Source organism: Hypomesus transpacificus, chromosome 24, assembly GCF_021917145.1.
Source record: "Hypomesus transpacificus isolate Combined female chromosome 24, fHypTra1, whole genome shotgun sequence".
NCBI lineage: Eukaryota > Metazoa > Chordata > Actinopteri > Osmeriformes > Osmeridae > Hypomesus > Hypomesus transpacificus.
Genome location: NC_061083.1, coordinates 3,863,231 through 3,880,110, shown reverse-complemented (window position 1 = coordinate 3,880,110; position 16,880 = coordinate 3,863,231). Strand labels below are relative to the sequence as shown.

General features: G+C 48.8%; 1 protein-coding gene across 1 annotated transcript; it reads left to right on the top strand.

The window, feature by feature from the left end:
- Positions 1–6: 6 nt before the first annotated feature.
- On the top strand, positions 7–8,929 carry LOC124486856 (TBC1 domain family member 10A-like). The gene is made up of 9 exons (XM_047048723.1): positions 7–826; positions 2,525–2,624; positions 3,658–3,765; positions 3,903–4,009; positions 4,147–4,261; positions 4,541–4,606; positions 4,706–4,895; positions 5,081–5,235; positions 5,841–8,929. The coding sequence occupies exons 1-9, from the start codon at positions 645–647 to the stop codon at positions 6,378–6,380; spliced, it is 1,563 nt and encodes a 520-aa protein (XP_046904679.1). The 5' UTR covers positions 7–644; the 3' UTR covers positions 6,381–8,929.
- The last annotated feature ends 7,951 nt before the right edge of the window (positions 8,930–16,880 follow it).

Sequence of the window (16,880 nt, the reverse complement as noted above, 5' to 3'; positions counted from 1 at the left end):
TGTGTCCTTCCATGGCGAAGAGTCGGAACCTGGATGACAGTTGAGGAAGGGTGGAAAAAGAAATGACAACGAAAACTTCGCTAAAGACATCTTAACATTTGTGAGATGTTTGTATGCAAGTTACCTTATTGATGTAACTTGTGTTTTTCTTATTGTTCTACTCAATACAATTATTTAGCTTGTTTTGATTACGTTAGTTTTTAGTTGTTAGCTAGTACTAATTAGCTAGTGCTAACGTTGTCTAGTTACTGCAGCCAGCTTTCGTTCGCCACTGTTGTGATTAGCTAGCATTGCTTGCTAAAAGCTAGCAAGTTAGTGCTAGGTAGCTATACAGTAATATTTTTCTGTGGAGATGGTTAAAATGTACCCCCACCATAAATTTTCCAGATAGCTAAAAGTACTAGTTAGAACCATATGCTACCTATTTATCCTAGCTTAGCATCTTGCTTGAAACTTAGTTGATGGCTACTACTACTAGTTATCATAGATGATTCTAGCTATTTTGTAAGCTAGCTAGTGAATGTTATCCAGATGCCCTAAATATGACATGGCATTTGTTTTGTTGACTTGGAAACATTTGCGTTGTACGCCGTTACTTTTAACAGTGCCAGAATTATAACTGGCAATCTAGCTAGCTTGTAATTATGGCAAAAATAGAGAATGGTCGTCAGTCAGTCGACACAACCAGCATCAGGACTAGTATTGGCAGTCATGTTGACGACGAGAGCTCCCTTGGATCCGACTCAGAGATCAACGGCTTCACCAGCAGCAGACATACCGATAAATATGGATTTATCGGGGGAGCACAACAGTATTCTGAAGACTCGTAAGTTCTGTAGTTTAAGTTGGAGCTAAACTACTTGACATATTAACCACACAACACTCTGGATATGAATGAATGGGCTGAAATGTCAAATGTCCCTGTCAAAGAATCTGCCTACTATGCAAGTTTCAGTACAGTCATCTAACTAAAGGCCTTGCAGTTCCTTACTTGCTAGCTATATCAATAGTATTTGGTGTCTGTGATCAATATATCCTTGTGACTTGCCTGTGTGGTCTCCTCTCTAGATAGGGAGCCCTCCTCTCCAGTCTTATCAGCTCTACATTTCAGGGCATGCCCAATGGGCATGGTCTGTTTATTTGCAGTATTGGTCAAGCATAAAATGATAAGCGTAGAATACTCTTGAGGCTCACTTAGAATAGTAGATTAGGTGTGAAGGGCATTGTTGACAAAACTTCATCTGCTTCCTGCCCATCCCACCAGTTGTTTAGTCCCAGAATCCATGCCTCATTGATACTGAGAATTGGTTAACTCTAAGAGAAGATCTCTGATAGTCACAGGACTACGTGTTTGTTTGTCCTACTCAGTACAGTGCTGTTAGTGGGCCTTGTGACTCGTGTTGTATCCTAGGTACGCACGCACGCTGCATAAAACACCCTACAAGGTACATAGATATAGAGACGCCTTTGTCTTTCAGAACTGTATGTAAATAGACACATGGCTCCAGGCTGGCAGGAGTTTTGCATTGGAACATGTAGTTGTGATCAACCTCCGATGGCTCCGCCCCCCTGGTGTCCTGTGCTCGTGCACGTCAGTGTTGTGGCATTAAAACACACACAGAGTGGATGGAATGAGGGAAAGCTGTGCCAAGCACAAGCTGTCTGGAAGCATCCTGTTTTCTGTAGGGCTGGCTGGCCTAGCGCCACCGATCTGCCGCCCCTGTGGTCGGAGTGCCTCTTCTGGCACAGGGCTTTCAGAGGAAATGGAGAAGAGAAAGTCTGATTTGCATTTCAAGAAGGCTAACGGAACTCACACCCGTTATACACTGCAGTGTTTAGAGGATGTAGCACAGGGAGACGAGAGATTTTAACGCAGCATAATTACAGCTTCTTTTCTCAAAGAGGAAAGTGCATATATATACACACACACACACATCTATATGTTCTTTGAAGACTCCTCCTGCCCCATGATTACAAGGCTATGCCGATCAGATAATGACATAGCCTAGCTGAGGGTCTACTAAGGGACTTAAATACACCATCAGCACGACCACGGCGATGAACCCAAGCTGCCATATGTGTTCTGTTGCTGTAATGTTCCATTCCCAGTTCCCTCTTATGGTCGAAGCCAGGAGTTCCATGTAAGAATGACATCATGTCATGTCTGCTTCTACGCTAGGCCCGCCCTGCCTGCCTTCAGCAGATGCCTGTCTTTTCTAGATCACTCGCTCACTTTTTTTCTCTTTCCCTTAATAAAGCTTGTCAATTCATAAACTATAGCTCCTTCTCATTTGTCTTCAATTTCAGAGATGTGGTTTGTTTTAAATGGAACAATCAGTAGGCCTCTGCTGTTATCTAGAACATTCGGGCCCAGTTTAGAACCAGACAGGAGGGGATGTCACTCGAATACGGAACGTTTTGCTTCGCACACAAGACTCCCGCAGGTGACGTGATGTTCCGTGTGTGCTGTGCTGGGTACACTGTACCTCACACTGTCCCCCTGTGTGGTCCCTCACCTCCCCAGGGCCCAGGATGTCCCCCCAGAGGTGTTGAGACAGAGGGAGGTCAAGTGGCTGGATATGCTCAGTCACTGGGACAAGTGGATGGCCAAGAGACACAACAAGGTAACGTCGTCGCTCGCTCACGTTGGCTAATAAAGTTGGAGTTGTTTTGGACTGGCCGTCTGGTCGTGTGTTCTTCTGACTCCTTGCATGCGTAACCTTATTCAACAAAAGACGGTGACTTGAGCTTTAAAAAGGTCTAGTTGAAACTTGCTCCTTGACAGGTGTTGTAAATATGAGACGTGCCGTTTCTGCTTTTGCCCAGGCATGCCAGTGTTTCGAAGTTTTAATGAGTCTTGCAGACGGTTTACGACATAAGCAGGCCCTATAGTTGAGATACCAATATGTATTCGGATCTTGACGGTGGGAGGGCCCGGTGGGGAGACTGTCTTGGTAGGTCCTTGTGAATTACAAGGGGAAAGAAGACGCGTAACAGTCTGAAAATAGACTCCCGCTAACAGACTCTGCAGGCCAGGGCTGTCCCCAGACCAGTTTGCACCTCCAGTCACCCAGCCGGTTATGCCCGTGTGAAATGCTAAACATTCATTAACAAGTCGACCGCATTTGCATGAGTCAGCACGCTTGATACAACTCGTCTGCTCTTGTCACCCTGTGTTACTCGAGTGACTAGTGAGAGAAACTGGGTGGGTCCACACTGGCATAACAGCCCTCGTGTCCCTTTCATGGTGTTACTGGAAGACAAGGGCAGGCTTGTGTGTTTTGACAGCGTGTGGCTTGTCGTGACTGCGTGTGGAACTGCTTATTCGATTGAAAAGCCACATGAAATGCCTAAGCCACATAAAACCGTTCACAAGAATAAACAGCCAATTCAAACAGCGTGTGTTTAGTCTCGGACTGCTAGGCTAGTTGGCTTCGAAGGTTAGTTTGCCACTGCTACTCTTTCAAGCTATCTTTTCATACTCATACAGAGCTTTAAGCTTAGAGTAACAGTATCACAGACTCATCAACAGTTGGTGTGAAATGATTCCTATTGTCTGGTGGGGGTATATTCTGTACTGTGGTTGAAAAAAGCCTTAAAAGGGCATTTCTTTATTTGTGTGTATCTTCATCCTGTGTCTCTCTTCTCGTGCCTCAGGTGAGACTGCGATGCCAGAAGGGGATCCCCCCGTCCCTGCGAGGTCGTGCTTGGCTCTACCTGTCCGGGGGAAAGGTGAAGAGAGAGCAGAACCACGGAAAGTTCCAGGTCAGTCTCCTTCACACTCCCTCCTTTGTGTGTTCCTGTAATCTGTTGATAAAAAGTGAAGTACCGTATCGGGGACCTACATGTCCCATGACATGAATGTCACATTCATTCATTCTTCCCCTCGTGTATTTCCCCAGGAGCTCGACAGCCAGGCAGGAGACCCTAAGTGGATGGACGTGATCGAGAAGGATCTGCATCGACAGTTCCCCTTCCACGAGATGTTTGTGTCGCGAGGAGGACATGGGTGAGTCTCCGCTTTGTCTCTGGGCTGAGTGGCGCACAATGGAAGGACTTAGCTCTCTTTGACTTCTCATCTGGTTTGACCGGCCTGTGTGTGTGTGTGTGCTCATGCTTTTCTCTGTGTGTCCTCCCCCCTCCCAGGCAGCAGGACCTGTTCCGTGTCCTGAAGGCCTACACGCTGCACAGGCCAGACGAGGGCTACTGCCAGGCTCAGGCGCCCATCGCCGCCGTTCTCCTCATGCACATGCCCGCCGAGGTGAGCCTCGTGCCATCACCATGTCCTCTTCCACCGCAGCTATCTCAGTGTGACCCCACCCCCCCACCGCCGCCCCCCGCACCCCCTGGAGGTTTACTTTAGTGATTAGTTCTTTCAGACAGCTTCCTTCCTCGTGTGTCTGTCGGTCCTACGGGTTACCGGGCCTTGCACCTCAGCAGAATCTTTGCCTTGTGACTGTGGTTTTATTTTTGTTTCCCCACTCGAAACGATTCCATTCCCGGTTTCCTTTCTCACATCATCATGTGTGTTTTTCCACAGGATGCCTTCTGGGGGCTGGTCCAAATCTGTGAGAAGTACCTTCCTGGATATTACAGTGCTGGCCTGGTAAAACTCCCATCTACTCCGCCCTGTGTAACGTGCTTCCTACCTGACTTCTCCCACCTGTGTTTAACGACGGTCGTCTCCTACCTGCGTCTCTCCTAGGAGGCTATCCAGTTAGACGGGGAGATTCTGTTTGCCTTGCTGCGCCGCGTCTGCCCGCTAGCCTACCGTCACCTAGAGAAGCACAAGATTGACCCCATCATCTACATGACCGAGTGGTTCATGTGCGCCTTCTCCCGGACCCTGCCCTGGGCCTCCGTGCTGCGCGTGTGGGACATGTTTCTCTGCGATGGTGAGCCACGTCCTTCTTCACCGCCGCGTGCATTTGAACCCCATAAAGGACACAGAGTGAATCTGATGAAGGGCGGTACAAGTTAGCTTTGTCGGAACACCACAGACTATCAGGGCTTCTCATGTCGTGTTGAGTGACCTCTCTCTCACGGTCCTCTCTCTCCTCCTCCTCCCCCCCCCCCCCAGGTGTGAAGATCATCTTCAGGGTGGGCCTGGTGCTGCTGAAGAGCATGCTGGGAACCCGTGAGAAGCTCAAGGCGTGTCAGGGCCAGTATGAGACCATGGAGCTGCTCCGGGCCATAGAGGCCCGCTACATGCAGGAGGGCTTCCTCGTACGAGAGGTGAGTACTGCAGGCCGGGCAGGCAGGTACACGGCAGACACCAACCTGGTGTCGAGCAACACATCCACAAGATGGACCTCCAGCTGTTTTGGGTAAGGAACGCCGAGAGTGTCTCGAACCCCTTTCTACACACTCCCAGGCTGTCTCTCACTGTGAGAATGGCCGACTGTGTGTCTGTGAAGAACAATTGTTCTCTAAAGAACTGTGGGCAGAAGAGTCTTGGAGGGGAAACTGAAGTGACAGAGAGACGCATGGTCTATAGTTAGGACTGTTCAGTCAGTGTCGGCTCCAGTGTGACTGTCTGGTCACACTGACAATAGGCTCTCTGATTGAGCCGGCCATGCTAGCTGTGTGCTAGCTGTGTGCTAGCTGTGAGGGCGGCCCCTTGCCCCTCGCCCGGGGCTCACTGACATTTGCTAACTAGGTTTGGATTATGAACGGAATGGGCAGGGACTGAAAGGTCTTTTCACTTGTTCTGGCTGTTTGCCCCGCACACTGAGCCTCACTTTCCTCCACATCGTTTGTGAGCCATGTCTGTGTCCGCTTGGTGTTTTGCCTACAGTTGCCATCGGTAACGCCCCCTCCCCCCCCTCCTCCCACGCCAGGTCCTGGAGGTCCCCGTGTCGGAGCGCGACGTGGAGCGCGAGCACCACTCTCAGCTGAAGCGCTGGAGGAAGACCCGCGGCGAGCTGCACTGCAAGTGCCCCCCCAGGATGCACGGCGCCCGGGCCATCATGTCGGCCGAGCCGCACAGCCGCCAGGACCTGCGGCAGCTGCCCACCATCGTGGTGGAGTCCCCGGTGACCGCCGCCCAGCCCGCCGCAGCCGCCGCCCAGAAGGCGGAGAGGAAGAACAAGGAGGAGAAGAAGAACAAGGAGGAGAGGAAGAGCAAGAAGAGAGGGAGCCTGTTGAGGAAGGCTTCCGCCCCCGTCGTGCAGGTCCCCAACCCCTACCCTCTACTGGGCGACCCCCAGCCCCCGCCACCAGCCCCACCAGCCCAGCCCGCCAGCGCGGAGCACACCCCGCCCCCACAGGCCCTGACAGACCCTGAGCCTCCGTCTCCTAAAGACACGGCTCCAGCCAGAGAGTCTCTCCTCCAGCAGTCCACGCAGAGTCTCAACAGCGCTGAGGACACCTACCTGTGACGGTGTCCCCGTGACCGGAGCCCGGGGAGCCATGTCCAACACTCAGCAGGACGGGGAGGAGGGGAGGGAGGGGGGGCAGGAGCTGGTGAATGTCCCCCTGCAGATACACTCTGGATCCCACTGCATGCCAATTAAGCCTCTCTCTTTCTCATCGGGCATTCACATATGCAGCGGCGTGGGCGGAGAGTTCCGGAACCGTCTAACGTCGTCAATGAAATTTGGGGGTTGGGGTAGGAGCGTGTTTCTAAAGTTGTAGGAGGTTTTAGAGGCGGTGATCCATTGTTACGTTATTTGTTTTACTCCCGTTCTCTTGGTTGGATCCTCCCTGGCAGCTTGGTGGTTAGAGGGGTTGTGGGTTTAGCCTTATGAAACTCATGGTTGTCTTGGTCACGCTAGCTGTCGGTTTACTTTGACTAGCCCCTACTGATGTCGCTCATCCACTAATGCCCTAGTAAACAAGTGACAAACTCATGCTGTGTGCGGTAATCATTGTGTAATTGGAACCAGGAATGTGATATGGTATCTATAGGTAGCTATGTAGCTTTGTTAGACAGACACGTTTGGCAACCTAAAGGAGGGGTGGAGACACATACAAACTGTAGATGCCAGTTGGTTGTAACTCAGTGAACTGAACGTAACTAGCCAGCAAACTGCACGCCACTTCCGCCTCGACACTGAATATGTGAATGCCCTCCCAATAAGCAAAACACTAGCACAAATACCAGCCACACACCAGCCAATCACGTCCAGGTTTGCCATGACTCTTGCCATTAACCAATCATATTCTTCTCAACAAGCTTTGAAGACACTGTATTGCCTCTTGCCAAATGTTTCTTTTTCTTAGTTGTGTATTCTGACCCGTAGGTGTCAGCTCACCTTCTGTGCAGGTGGAGATTCATTTTGAAACAGGAATTGGAAAGGTAATCATGGCTATTGAGGAGTGACATGTTCCTTTGCGGCTTACTCTAAAGCTTTGATACTAACCCTAACCCTCTACAGCTCAAGTGTAGCTCACGTCATTCCAACTTCAGTTCACTGCATTGCTTCAGTATAGGGGTGAACTCTTGCTCCTACCTATGCCTAAAAAAGGTAGCCATTGCGTCATTTATCCTACGTAAGAGCTTTCGATCTTTTACCACTAGAGGGCAACCTTGGCATATTTTCCCCTCACTTCAAAACTTGTCATTACTGCCAATACACAGTAAATTCCACAAAATGAAATTGTAGCTCTGTGTTGTGTCCGAAAGCACATGTATGTCTTATTCCTTATTTTTATGCAAACATTTTAACTGAAAAGCAAGTCAGACCGTGACTGACCTTTTATAACCTGTGCCTCATATGTCAAGTGCTTAAACCCTCATGACCCCAACAGCATGCGTAACTGATGCAACTTCAGCAAATGTCTTGGGAGATGTGACACACTGTGCTATGCTGCCAGCCAAGTCCCTTCAAAGAAGTCATTATTCACATCAGGTGGGCAGCTGAAGTGTAGGCGAATGGGGGTACAGTAAGTGTGGTTGCGAACAAGCTAATCTGTCATATGGAACATGTGCATGATCTTATAGTCAGCCCTGCTAGTCGATATCTGGTTGGCTGCAGGTGCCCGCTTCACTGTTCTTATCGCCACACTAGTCAAAGTCCTCAGTGTTCTCTGTTTGCTAGGCAACCCAAAGCCACACAAACACAACCTGTTACTCTGGATGCTTACTTTGCTGTCAGCTGTTACAAAGAAAGGGAGTTTGTGGGAGGCCTTATGTGTCTGGGATATTTGGAGTCTTCCTCTTTTTAAAAGACACGTTTTGTTGGTTTGGGAATTAGCCGGACCCATTAGGAACATGAGGCTTGTGCTTTGTGAAAATCATGTACAATCTTTTCTTTCTTGACCACATTCTTCTGTGCTTTTTAGTGAATGAGTTTTACTGAGATGAAGGTTTGCAAACATTGCATGGAAAATTGAACTTGTTACGCTTGATAATGTCACTTTGGGAAATGACAGGATTTTAAAATAAATATATGCTCGACAAATATATATGCAGCTATGTATATGCTGTATGTTTATCATTCCACAGAATGTCTATGCTACAGATTGCATGTATAGCTTGATTGCAAAAGCAATACATTTTGAATGGATAACAAGTTACAAAGAAACCTGGCTGTTTATGTATGGGCAGTTTCACATACTTCCCACTTTGCAGATATTCTTTAATTTAATGCTACTACGCTAAATGTAGATATAACTGATTTGTAAAATAATGTTATACGCTCCTTTTTTAATGAAATATTGTTTTTGTTTTGTATGACCTGGGATCACGGAAAACATTTTCTCTCATCGATCCTGACACTAGTTTACTAAGCACAACATACTAGGGGATAACTAATTGCTAACCCCAATTGCTTAGCAAAATACTGGCTCATTTTAATTTCATTATTTTGGATTTTCTTCTGTTATAATAATGTTAATCATGATAAAACATACAACAAAACTTGCAGAAATGAGGTCATGTTGTATATTATGTTTATACCAATAAATCCACTTTGATCAAACTCAACTGATCCGATTGTGTTTTTTATATCAGTAGGCTAGAGTTGTGTGTGATTTATGTACCATGTAGGGTCCAAGGTAGTTGCTATTTCTTTACGATAGAGGGAGCACCTGAGTCAAGAAGATGCAGCCATTTCCAGACTTGTCTGTCTTCCAAAGGTATAACACTGTTTTCAAGAAATTCTAACAGTGTTTGACCTCTCCCCCTATCCTCTCACTTCTTGGGATCAGTAAGTTTGAGGTCATTTGTGGTACGGACATCACCGTGGTTAATTACAGGTTGTTTTGATTTCTTTATTTAGTGTTTCGATTATTTTTAACCGTCAAACATCCCCTTTCCCACCTTGAGGTGGGAAATAATTGAAGTAAATACCTTTAACACCCTCAGGTAAAGACCAGTTCAGCCCAAATTGCTATGTTCGTGCCCCCAATAAACCAGCACTGCAAGGTAATTGCAGGTGGACTACCAATGTCTAGGCTTGCCTTTCTTTGCCTTAGGTCAGTGTGTGATTACAAAAATGTCCTGAGCATTAATTCAGCTTAGGTTACATATTGTTTTCACGGCCGTATTTTCATTGCTAAAAGCTTAGTACTAACAGGTACATTTTACCACAAAATTGACTGCACCCATATTTGGTACGTCAATATATAAAACAAAACAGGCCTTCCGGTCACCTACTCTAACATGTAACCATAATTTCTGCTCCCTCTTATGTCAACTCTAGTTATTTGTGATCTTCGTGTTCCTTAGAGGCATGTTAACAGTTAACAGGCCAGGAAAACATGTACCGTCACGCTCTCCTCAGTGGACACCTGGTCCTCAGTCAGTGCCACCGTCCCATTTACATCTCAAAGGAGAAGCCTGAAGAAGGCCCTCTCTGTGCTCCCCCTCTCTCACTCTCACTCAAGAAATGATCGGATTTATCTCTCCTTCAACGGAAATATACGCCTTTTTGGAAACCCCATCCCTCCTCTCTCGTCCTCGGCCAGTGGGGCTGGGAGAAGAAGAGGTAAAAGAGAGACTTGTGGTCCTCCGTGTGATCCCCCCCCCCCCCGCCCAGCGTCCCCCCCCCCCCGTCACAGGGGTTGATTCATGCGACGCGGGCGACTCTTTCTCCGCTCCCAGGCTCTGAGTGTGTCGAGGCATGGGGGGGGGGGGGGGGGGGGGGGGGGCACGGCACGGCGTAAAGCAAAGATGCCAGTGTTTCTCCGAGGTATCAGATTCCCACATTTGATGGGGCGTGACAGGTTGGCTCAGGTCAAATTAAAAGGCTGAAGTAACGAATATGTCTGGAGGCCTTGTCAAAGTCTCGGCAGGTGAGCTTCTTAAAGAAGGGTGAAATAGAAAAAGGTTATATATTGCACCAGGGGGTAACAGTCGTGCTTAGGTCATGGCCAGGAAAGGGATCCTTATGACTGAAACAGGTTGATAATTGAATCTTCTCCGTGGCAGACCCATGTGGCATTCTCATCTCAACCTGTCCAAGTGAAAAACCCCAAACTTAAACTCGTTTTTTTTCCTCCAGATCGTCTACTGTGTGTATGGTTATGTAGGGGATTCACACCTCCCTCATAACAATGTGTCCCATAAAAATCAATTTTTTTTGCTTTATGAACAGTCCAACACTGCTGACCACATGTGGCCACCACCTTGCCTAAGCCACACACACACACACACACGCGCCTCTATGAGAGCAGGCTGGCTCAGTCTCCAGCCCTCGCGTGTCTCCGGTGCCCCTTCCAGAACGTTCCCCACGCTCTGGCTCATGTATTTCTAACCGTTCCAAAAAGGAACCTCCTGTTTAATAATGTTATTATTATGTCTGTTAATGTTTTCAATCTCAGGCAAGGCCTGCGGGTTCAAACACTACACCATACAGTCTCTGCACATGGAGGTTTTTGGAAAACATGTGGGGCTGTAAAGTTGGCACCTGTCCTATATTTCCAAGTTATTATTATCCTCTCCTCCACGGTCTCAGTATACACTTAAGTCTAACATGGTAAATTTAACTTGGAATAACAAGCATGAATGCTCAGGGGTACATTTAACTAAATACTTTGTATGTCATCATAGCCTTTACTCCAGTCAACCCAGTGGACCCACTGCCTGGAGCTGCAGACGTTAGACAATTAAAGTCAAGTGATCATTTGAACTCAGCCTGAGTTCTTATCTTGTATCTGAGAGCAGGCTTTGTGCGTCCTGAGAGATTCTGCAATCATGCGGGTGAATAGGGGGAGGCCTCAGCGAGGCGTAGTAATATCTGCTAATCACCTGCCTGGTGCTAAGCCTACAGGACGTTCAGCAGGAAGAGATGGGTGTGTGTGAAGGTAATGTGGGGGTAAGTACTGCACACCTGTGGGCCCTGCCTAGACTGTCACACACTCGAGTGTGGATGGGCTTCATTTCATCTCACCCAGTTGTCCTCCCTGACCTCTGAACCCGCCTCATCCCCCCCAGCTCAGCATTGCCAGAGGCATTCTCAATTATGTCTGTGAAGTCTCGTCAGTTAAATGAACCATGAGGAACACCTACATTCAAGGCCGGATTAGTACCCCAAAGAGCCCCTGGGCACTGAAGCTCATGCCCTCCTCTGGACCCGCCCTTCGCCCCTCCACAACTTCACCCTCTCGTCCAAATACGTTTACTTCTAGCTCCAAAAACCCAAGATGACGACCAGGAAGTGCAAATATCAAGGCTTCAAAACGGCCTTACACAAACCAATGGTTGATGTCACAACGACTACGTCCATTCTTTAAATACAGTCTATGAGTCCAGATCAGCAGGCAGCAAGTATGCCTGTTCATTTGATAAACCAAGTACTGCCATCTCACTCACAAATCACAAGACAATGATACCATTAATCAAAGCATCTGAAGGCAGTGTATGACGTGCTTTCTGCTTGGGTGATTTTCAGTGGACAATATATTGCCATAGTCTTGAGCCAGTAATTCTGAATTACTCAAGATACAACAATGCCATCACACCACAACACAGATGAATGCAAGTAGGAAAACCGTCACTTAGTGAGTGGGGAAACACTGCATAAGACAACATTCTGCATAAGACAACATACTGCACTTGACAAACTAACATCACACAGGCCTATAGCAGCATCACACGCAATACGCCTGTTATGCAAACAGCATATCTAATACATTCACAGATAGCATAATAGCGCTTACTTTTGAAGATATTCTTTCTTGTCTTTTTCTTTGCAAAGTCGCAGATCAAGTTCAGCTCCCTCATCAGTTTGGCCTCGATGGCCATAAAAGACAGTGCAGAAAGCCTCTTCAGACCCACAGTTGTCCCAAGTTAGCTCGACATCCTTCGCTTTGTTTCAAATCTTTTTTGAAAAATATACTTAACAGCGGATATTTATTATTGCAGATGCATTTTCTCTTCTTTTTCCTTTTTTGTCTTCCTGTTTGCAGTCCCGCTGGGATTTTGGTCGCTACCGCTGTCCAATTTCTGCGAAACGTTAAACGAATTTGTTTTCGAGTTCCACTTGCCTATACAACGTATCTAACCATGGATCAGTTACAAATTAATTCCACTGTTTTAATCTCAACTCTTTCTCAGAAAAACTGATCTTGAATCAGTACGATGTAAAGCACCTGCTCTATGCCCACCCATCTTTATCATCAGCCAATACAGTGCATTGCGGCCTGTTACCAATCATTGCCTGTCCAGTCATCAAACTTTATAGAAAATCACGATACTTGAAAACAACTTTAATTTTATTCTGATCGGATAATTATCAAGATCGAAGGCCAAGCAAGCCGTGAAGATTGTTTCTTTTTAGCCGAAAAAATAAACAACAAAATGATCCGATCATGGAGGGCCCCTCAATGCCCAAGGGCCCTTGGGCAGGTGCCCGTATGGTAGATCCAGCCTTGCTTACTTTCTCCCTAAACGCATAGCCTTCGAGCAAACCTGACAAAGCGTTTTACCATCAACATGATGGATATTCAAGTCAGATCAATTTAGATGATCATGTGATTCCCTATTACCTTAATGGAGTAAGGAATACATTTCATGTGGGGAAGAAGGCACGGATTTAGCACTTTACTTAGACCTCTGTTTTCTTAGCCCTGCCACTTAAGACTTCACTAATTGCAAAGAGTTCCTGCTCTCTGACACTTTGGTGCCACTGATAATGAGTACTTAAGAGGCCCAGGTAAAGACTGAACCGTTGAATGGATCTCTCCGGGTGTTTGTTGACTTGTGTGTGGGCCTGTGGTGGACCCTGAGCACGGGGTGCTGAGTAATAGACACAGATGGTGGGCATCAGCAGGCTGACACCCCCCCCCCCCCCCCGCCCCCCCCCCCCCCCCCTGCCGCCCGGTCCCTGCCCAGTCCCACTGAGCTCCAGAGGAGGGTAACTCTACCCTCTGGAACAGGGCTGCTGTGTTGATGGAGGGGGAGCACTGGCTTATCTAGTCTCCTTCCCTCCCTGTGGGACAAACAGGCCCAGGGGCTACCAGGGAGGTTGCTCAGGGAGGGAGGTGGGACGTGGGGGGGCTGGGGTGACTGGACCTCTCTGTGTCTCGGTCTGCTTGACTGTTTGGCTGTGTTTCCTGGTCATTTGTTTGTGTGTGTTGGGTGCTTGAATGATGGAGCTTGAATGATGAGTCGAGTGTTAAAAAAAAAAAAATGATGCTCCGTCATGCCTCCTGTTTGTGACTCCTGTGTGATACATATCCAGGATACAGGTTTGCTTGGATCACAACCCCCTTGTCTTTTTCCTTAGTCCCACATGTGTCACCACAACAGGAGCCTACTGTAATCTCCTGTTCCACTGTGTGAAAAAGGACTGGCAGGACAGAAAAGCTCACATCAGTCATATCCACCGTAAGCTGGACAGGAAGTGTGGTTCAAACAGCCGGGGTTCAAAGGTCAACCAGATGCATTATTGGGGGCGCCGGCAGGGGGGAAACAGATCAGGCGGTGGGCAAGCATTCGGAGTCTTGTTTATTTTACAAACAGTGGGAGCAGATTAGAATTGGAGCCGGGCTCCCCCAACCATATGGAGAGGATGTCCTCTGTGTTGGAAGGCACTCAACCCACCATTGTGCTCTCTGTTAGATGAGACCACACAGTCGCTCATTCTCTGTCACTATTTTGGGTCACTACTAATGACCTGAGGTAGCAGTGTACGTTGTTTGCCAACAAATGTGTATCATGGCCATTAAAAAAAAGAAAATCGTTTGATTAAACTTCCCTTTTTTTAAGATATGAGAGATATGGGACAGATTCACTCCACACATTTGGGGGTTGTTAGTGGAGTTGGCACGTGTAGGTCCTCACTGTTGCTGTTGTCTGAGGTAAAAACAGGAAGTGGATTGCAATCAACCCCTGTGACCCTCAAGCCCAGCGCCAATATTATGAATCGTGCTTGAAGATGTGTCTCATCTCCTGCAGATCAGTGGACACTTCCTGGTACTATTGTTTGCGCTTTTGTTATGAGATGTTAGTGGTTACTCTCGGCACTCAGTCCATCCACTCCTCCAGTCGGCTGGAGCCCACAGACCCCCACCCTCCACCCCAGACCCCCACCCTCCTCCCCAGACCCCCACCCTCCACCCCAGACCCCCACCCTCCTCCCCAGACCCCCACCCTCCACCCCAGACCCCCACCCTCCTCCCCAGACCCCCACCCTCCTCCCCAGACCCCCACCCTCCACCCCAGACCCCCACCCTCCTCCCCAGACCCCCACCCTCCTCCCCAGACCCCCACCCTCCACCCCAGACCCCCACCCTCCACCCCAGACCCAGGGCCTTCTCTCCTGTTTTGGAGTACGCCGGGCTGAGCCTGGTGTTTTCAATTCCGTTTTACATCCATGTGAAAGTATGTTCGGAGACACGCTTCTCGATTTTAAAAAATCTCATCTGAAATCGATTTCAATGCGCGTCATCTCTGGATGATTTGTCGGGTCTGTTGCGTTGAAACCCCGTCCTGGCCGGCAGACGGGAGATGGTCCACAGCGGTCAGGGTGAAGCCAGATAGATGAGGCCGCCGGCCCGTGCCAGGTCGTAACGGGCCGCTGACGAGCATGCCGTCTGCAAAGCCCTGAGATGAATCCAAGTCGATGGTTACGTAATCTGGTAGCTCAATTGTTAAGTCTTCTCCCTGCAGAATTCAAGGCTTTCCAGCTCATTTGTGATGAGATGAGGTGATTTTCGTTTGGTTAGAGACTTGGATGTGGTGGTCGGTCGTTCTGGGCTCAGCCCACGGATATGTGGGGGCTGGCAGGGGGGGGGCGGGGGGGGGGGGGGGGGGGGGGCAGGGGGGGGGGGGTGCCGGGCCTGGGACAGGCTGCAGCCAGGGTGAGGAGATGTGGAGTAATGAGGCTGGGGTCTGTCTCAGAGGTGCTCTCTGCCTCCTCTTAAATCAGACAGCTGAGAGGCCCGGTCTGGGGCAGAGGTACAGTATGCCCCCCTCCTCCTCCTCCTCCCAGCTCAATCCTCCACTAGCCAGATGAGGGGAAACCTGAGCATTTGAGGGTGTTCTCTCTGGGCAGAGCAGACCCATAAAAATAACAGCCGTCTTGATGTTCAGCAGTGTTGATGGGGGCCCCATTCTTAAAAAACACCAGCCCAGGAGCGCAGTAACGTGTGGAGACGTCGGACGCAGGACCGGGGGGGAGGGGGGGGGGGGGGGGGTAGATGCACGGGCCGAGGAACACAAAGCGGGTTTGTTTCCCATGGAAAGAGATTGAGTTTTAGTCCCAGTATTATTTACAGTAAGCTGAGGGGATGTGAGCACAGATCATGTGTCGGCTCGGAGACCGCTGGGTGTCCAGAGCAGCGTGGACTGAGGTGGGGATGTGGGACCTGTTAACACTGACGCTCCAACGTAGAAGACTGAGTCAGAGATGGATTAACTCGATGGTTTCAGGCTCTGCTGCCTCAGCAAGAGTATTGTAGGAAAATATACAGGGTTGATGTGCTGTTTCTTTAACAGAATGTAGTTCATGACTGAGGTGTTTTTCTTCTTCTTCCCTCTCAGGCTGGGCCTCTCTGATCCCTTAGTTCAGCTGCAGGACGGCTTCTCTCATTGAGACGTGCCCCTCCACTATTATTGGTTCTTATGTGAAGTGTTTGTGTGCCCTACAGAACGATGGGTTTTACAGTCCGTTTAGTCAAGGTGCTTAGCCCCCCCCCCCCCCCCCCCCCCCCCCCCCCGGTTGGAGCCAAAATATTCACATTTCACATCATTGTGAAAAGAACAGCGCAACCTTTGATTTGGAGGTTTTGTAGAAACGCAGAAATGAATTTGCTTTCCTTGGGGACAATATGACCCAACATTGATTGGAGTGAATAAAATCTAGAACACAGCTGGACGGGCTTGTAAGTCCCAGTTCATGTTTGGTTCTGCTCCTTCATACTGGTATGCAGTACTCGGGTGTTATTAATCACTTGGAGGCCCCTTGATCACAGTGATTGCCTGTGTGTAGCAGCGACACCCACATCCAACCACAGTCTATCATCTGGTACAGGTTCCATCAGGCACGGACATAAATAGCAGCCTGGCCAGATGAGAGAGAAGGTAATCACAGGGGAACCCTTCCAGACAGATGAGGCATCAGGACCCCATATTGCCAACCTCCAATCCCAATGTTTTGATTGGCTCACTTCTTTTTTCACCTCTAGATTTGAAAATGAATGTAAGCAAACCACTGTATACGTCTCTCAGGTTTCTGCCAAACCCGCTCTGAAGTCGCGTTTTACCATGTGGCAGTGTTGTTGTATTAAGAAGCTGGTGTTGTGGGTGGGTGGGGGCCGGGTAGCCCTGAGAACGCCTCGCTGTTGTGGGATGGCGTGCGGGCTGAGGAGTCGTAAGGAGGGGGGTGGGGGGGGTGGGGGAAGTGCAGCCGCAGCCAGTGATAACAGCAGGAAAGATAATAAAGCAGAAGGTGTTTCCTGTAAGGGCTCCCTCAGGGACAGCCTCCTCCACA

Bases quoted from the DNA above. Each gene is read 5' to 3' on its own strand.
- LOC124486856 (XM_047048723.1), top strand. From the start codon at position 645: ATGGCAAAAATAGAGAATGGTCGTCAGTCAGTCGACACAACCAGCATC. The intron at 4,262-4,540 runs GTGAGCCTCGTG...GTTTTTCCACAG, and splicing joins TCATGCACATGCCCGCCGAG to GATGCCTTCTGGGGGCTGGT. The intron at 4,896-5,080 runs GTGAGCCACGTC...CCCCCCCCCCAG, and splicing joins GGACATGTTTCTCTGCGATG to GTGTGAAGATCATCTTCAGG.